This window comes from Oncorhynchus keta, chromosome 14 (genome assembly GCF_023373465.1).
Source record: "Oncorhynchus keta strain PuntledgeMale-10-30-2019 chromosome 14, Oket_V2, whole genome shotgun sequence".
NCBI classification, from domain to species: domain Eukaryota; kingdom Metazoa; phylum Chordata; class Actinopteri; order Salmoniformes; family Salmonidae; genus Oncorhynchus; species Oncorhynchus keta.
The window spans coordinates 21009400-21015103 of NC_068434.1; the positions used below are offsets into that span (position 1 = coordinate 21009400).

The following is a 5704-nucleotide window of genomic DNA, read 5'->3' on the forward strand; positions in this document are numbered from 1 at the left end:
TCCATAATAAAGAGTAATAATGTCTAATCAGGTAAAATAATGTGAACCATTAAAGCAGACAGCAGAATGGAGATTGGATGAGCTGCGTCAGAGGACCTTGTTCAACGGAGATTGCTTACTTCAGCCAGGAGGGCAGCTAGACCCTCTGAGCACTGAATCACCCTCAATCATAGAGAGTGAGAGAGAACATAAGAGAGAAAGGGATTGAGAGCAAGAGGAAAGAGGGGTGGATGTAACGGAGAGGGAGAATGAAAGGTTTGGAGAAAGAGAAGAGGCAGGGCAAAGAGTGAGAGACAATGAATAGAGAGAGTTATTGTAATCTGTGGTCCTCTCTAGGTGACCTGCCATTTATAGCGCTAGCGCTGACAGCTTCTCTCTGTCGCCTGGGCCGATGGTTAATGCTGCCTAGGTGAGCTGTCCATTGGTCAGGCTTGGCTGGCTCCACGGGCAGCAGACATGTGCCAACTATCCCCACCGTCAAGAGGCTGGTGTGGTACAGACGGTGAGGCGGCCATTACTGAGTGGCAGCAGCTGTGGTCAATACTCCCAGCGCCCGCTAGCAGTGAATCACATACGTTAGCACGATGAAGCTAACTCTTTCAGGCAGTCTGTAAGGCTGGCTTTGAAGACAGCTGTGTACAGATGTAGGCTATTGGAGTGCATAGTACTACTACTACCTGGTCAACAAAAGAGTAGCCTCCTTGTGTGTGGTTGTACTTCTACAGCCTCTGGCAAGAGATGTGTGGACCTTTATGGCACAGGTGGTAGTGTGCTAGCCCTCAGGCTTGCAGGAGTTTGTCAGGAGTGACATGTATAATAAGTAGCACGTCAGCATACTGTAGGTGACATATAATTACAATGGTTAAATATCAGCATTTTGATATATTCTAATGTTGTGGATCGAGTGTGTTAAGTTTCTCAGTTGCACAGTGGAGTTGCTCTTTCAAGGTCCAGAGATGTATCTCCGAGCGAACACTTCTTCTGGCACTGAAGATTCTAGTTGAAAAAGAAACCTCTTAAGAATATTATAATTTCATTAGTACTGCTACATAGGGAAGCCCTTGTGCCCTTGTGTGGGGTCTCGTTCTCTACTGTCTCCCGTCTTCTATATCCACGAGTTTGTGCAGAGAGGGAGAAAAAATGCACTGCTGGGAGTGGAGACTAACTGATGATCTACAAATCACCTCACCATTAGTGATGACGGCTCATTGTGTTTTTTTGGTAGTCTGCAATCCCCAACTGCAATGTCGTCAATCTCAAACACACCCATTTTCTCTATAGTTTAGCCTGTGTGGATGAGTAGACCTGTTCGTTTATGTCCGCACTGATGGTTTAACTTGACAATAGATAACTGCAGCAGTGACACAGATAAATCTCATTGTTCATCCTAAATTCTACTGGATTAAATCATGAATCTATCAATGCAATTATATGTTTTTACCAATTGACTCAATTTCTCTCATGCAATGTTACCCATTATACTAAAATGTACGATCCGTTTCAGAGAATATCATATCTGCTCTGCTCTGCTTTTGTGTGTGTGTGTGTGTGTGTGTGTGTGTGTGTGTGTGTGTGTGTGTGTGTGTGTGTGTGTGTGTGTGTGTGTGTGTGTGTGTGTGTGGGTGTGGGTGTGTGTGGGTGTGTGTGGGTGCGTCCGTGCATGTGTGTGTGGATGAATGAGAGCATTAATGAATTAAGCTGCTCATTATGATGGCCTGTTCTTGTTGGTCATTAAAAAAATGCATGTAGAATTTGTCACCCTGGCCCGATGGAGTCTGGGTAATTATGGTTAATGTCTCATCTCCTATTCAAGACTGGAGCATTATTCTTGGGAGGGTCGCGCAGCAACGACCCCCTGACCTCATATTTTATTCATCTTAACAGTCATATTATTCATGATTAACAGATTTTCACAGAACAAACGTTAGATTCATATTCATGTTATACAATTTAGTTTATGCTAACAGTTTTTATAAGATATAATAAAGTTTTTGCCTTTTGCAAACAAATGGTCATCTCACTTTCAGCCCTATTCAGATTCATACCTCTGTGTCTTTTGTCTCTTGATTTGATATGACTTGAGAGAGAAAGAGAGATTAATTATAAAAAATATAATTTGAAAGAAAAGAGTGTGTGTGCATGCGTGTGTGTTTGTGTGACAGAGACCTCGTTAATAATGACACAGACCAATTTCAAACCTAGCTCCCACGTCTTTCCTCCACTTGTGCATCTCAATTATTTGTTCAGAGGCTGGTGTGACAATGGCATGGGTTATGGTTGCCTTTGGCATGCTAAACAGGAAGACAGCCTGAAAGTAAGTCACTGTCAGTGGGCAGTACCAAGCCCTTTGTGTTCTGGAGGGGACCTGCTCCCTGGACTTCAAAGGTGGGATTATGTTGAAAAGAGAAAAACAAAAGAAAACTTCATCTAATGCCTGCTTTTGAAGTTATGGAGATATATAATACCCCCCACCCCACATCTATCTTTTGTGGCACACACACTCATAGGCACATATGCACACACAGTGCTACCTCTTGAGTTCTTGCAAAAAAACTGAATTTGATTGACAGAATAAAAAACCTATTCATTTGATAATTAACGTTTAGAGCTTCCAATTATAGGCCTATATGCTACATACATGTTACAACAATATTCGGGAAATTATATTTGATGTCAGCATAGCCTAACAGGATGTTTCAATATAATTCAATATGTAGGACGTTGGCTTGAATACAAAAACTGTGAAATCACTCGTTAATAAACGGTTTCATTTGGGTTAGGTTCCGCGCGAGTCAGAACGTTTTTTTGGCGCTTTATTTGCCTCGCCCATGTGTGTGATAATGTGTAGACGTTTCAAACCTAAAAATAACCATAAAAGGCATAAACTACTCTTCAGCTCCGTGACGAGCTCTGTGAATATCACGATAGCCCTCAAAGCAAACATTTGCCTTCATGTTTGTATTACAACATTTTCAAGAGTGTGAATGAGTTTGAATAAGCTTGAATGTAACCGCATAAATTGAAACCTGAAATATCGTGTGTAGGCCTATAGGCCTAATAAGGTGCAAAATAGTTGAACTTGCTCTCATGACTTTCGCACGAGGTGTCACGCACTAAATGAAAACTAGCAAACAACATCAGAAAAAAAACGTATCGATAATTCAAAGAAATCATTCCAATTAAAACTTAACACAATAACTCATGACAGATTATGTATTTCGTTTAAAGTTCTTTATAAATCTGTTAAGATAAATAATGTTATTTTACAGTTATAACATTTATCTTACGTGCTAATAAAAACAGTCCATATACATTGTGTTATTATTAAACTACACATTTAATTATTCAATTAAATCTAATGAACAAAAACGTTAAAACAATTTATATTATCCACTCAAACATGTAAAAACTGAGGCAGCAAGTTTTGATCTTCCTCTATATTTTTATTGAATTAATTATGATTATTAAATCAAAACTCTCTTTGGGTCACTTCCTGATTGTATTTCAGTGCCACTTTTTAATGTGGCAAATGCCTTCACAATGTGCTAATGGCTTAAGAACAAATTATGCTGAAATGCGTGGTAGCCAACTCATCACTAGAATGATAGGCCTACAGTCTGAATTCCTTCACAGGTCACCATACCTCCTCAACTTTTAGGCAACTATAGGCTAAATGATTAACATTTTAGATACTGCTCTTGCCCCTTATGTTGTTTGTTCCCTCGTCGATACAGAATCGAGTTGTTGACGTTTTATCCGGTTAAGGCAGCAGGAGAACCGGGTGTATCGGATTGCCCATGCCCTCCAAAGGATCGGAACCATTCTTCTCCAGCAAGGATGAAGGGGAGCAGAGATGCGATGGGCCGGGCGGAAGGCCCGAAAGACCGGGCATCGGACCCATAGACGGGGTCGGTTTGATGGGCATGGTGGGTAGCGTCTGTCCGCTCGCGTGGTGGTAGAGATCCTTCATGGACACGCCAAAGGGAGCGTACTCTGAGGAGACTGGTAGGGGCATGGCGCTCATGGAATCTGACAGCATGCCGACGTGCGGCCACATTGAGTTGACCACACTGCTGAGCTGCGCGGGCACAGGGTAGCCCAGGTGCTGCATTACCGAAGTGATGGGCAGCCCGCTTGTCATCACGCCCTTGTAGTCCCGACCTATGATGTTCTCAATGGCGAACGGGTGCTTGAAACTGCCGGACTGTCCGCAGTTGATGCTGCCGTAGCTCTGGAAGTGGGGGAGCATTCCCACTGCATCGGCGGGGCCTTGGTGCTCATGATGCCCTCCACTCAGCTTGCCCTGGTGGTGGAAATAGTGCATCATTGGGGAGCTCTTGCAGGCCATGTGCTCAGCGCGAAGCAGTTTGAAGCGCTTCCTCCTGCGTAGAAAGCTGCCGTTTTCGAACATGTCTCCACAGTCTGGGTGCAGGGCCCAAAAGCTGCCCTTCCCCGGCTGTTCGGGCCGCCGGGGGATTTTGATGAAGCAGTCGTTAAAGGACAAGTTGTGTCGCAGAGAGTTCTGCCACCGCTGTGTGTTCTCCCGGTAGTAAGGGAATCGGTCCATGATGAACTTGTAGATGTCGCTCAGTGGGAGCATCTTCTCGGTGGAGTTCTGGATAGCCATGGCTGTCAGAGAGATATAAGAGTAAGGCGGCTTCTGCTCGCTGTACGAGTTCTTCCCCGGACGAGGCATGCTTTTGGTTACTTATTTATGATGTATCAATAGCATATGCTGTATATTGTTTGTTACGGGCGCCTGAATGTTGTTGCAAGTCTTTGGTCAGTATGAGTGACTTGGCGCGAGTCAGAGTTTTCCACAGTTTGGAGACTCCAAAATCATTGATCTCCTGGCATTTTGTTCTTCTTTTAGTGGTGTACATGGAAGATCATAAGTGAGTCAGTCAGGCAAACACAGACACAGACTCTGGTCATGTTTTCTCCAGATGAATTCCCCAAAGATGCGGATCACAAAAAGCACCAAAAGGTTTCCTTGAAGAATCGTGTTTTTTCTTCTTCCACAGGCGCACACTAATTTAGCCTACACGTTTATCTCGCGCGTAAAAGTACAACACATCAAATAAAGTCCGTCTCTTTTGCAGTCTCTGCGACAGTACAGAGCAAGGGGTTGGTGATGCTCCTCGCTTTGGGCCTAATGCTCTTCGTGTGCGCTCTTCTGGCCACCCCTTGCCGTTTTTGTAAGGCTGGAGCGGCGCAGAGACCCCTGCAGGTCTCGCTCTATTATCACATGGCATTCAGGCACTTACGGACCCATCGCGGGGGAAGGGGAGGGATGGATGATGAGGATTACAGGAGAGGGGAAGGGAGAATCTAAACACATCTGCGCGCCCTTAGCTGGTGCCAATCAGGAAACTCGCGCGCTCTGAGAGGAAAAAGGGTGGATATAATAGTATTAGTGATGAGGCATATAAAAGCCCATCATAGTAGCCTATAATCTAATAACACTAATATTATGATTACTATAAAGAGATTATTAAAAGATTAAGACCAAAATGTTCTTACACTTTTTAAAATAGTTGAATAGCCCTACAGCCTACGTCTTTATTAGAATAAGTTGTAATGTAATTTATCTTTCACCAATTTTGTACATTTTTAGTCCCCGATAGGCCTAATTGTAAATCATTCATGAAAATTAACAACTTGTCTCTGTGCATTAAGTGTGTTAATAAAGGTCAACTTGAAA

General features: G+C 43.3%; 1 protein-coding gene across 1 annotated transcript; it reads right to left on the reverse strand.

Moving 5' to 3' along the window:
• Positions 1-3216: 3216 nt before the first annotated feature.
• On the reverse strand, positions 3217-5256 carry LOC118394207 (forkhead box protein B2-like). The gene has a single exon (XM_035787435.2). The coding sequence runs from the start codon at positions 4694-4696 to the stop codon at positions 3761-3763; it is 936 nt and encodes a 311-aa protein (XP_035643328.1). The 5' UTR covers positions 4697-5256; the 3' UTR covers positions 3217-3760.
• Between the last annotated feature and the right edge of the window lie 448 nt (positions 5257-5704).

Bases quoted from the DNA above. Each gene is read 5' to 3' on its own strand.
- LOC118394207 (XM_035787435.2), bottom strand. From the start codon at position 4,696: ATGCCTCGTCCGGGGAAGAACTCGTACAGCGAGCAGAAGCCGCCTTAC.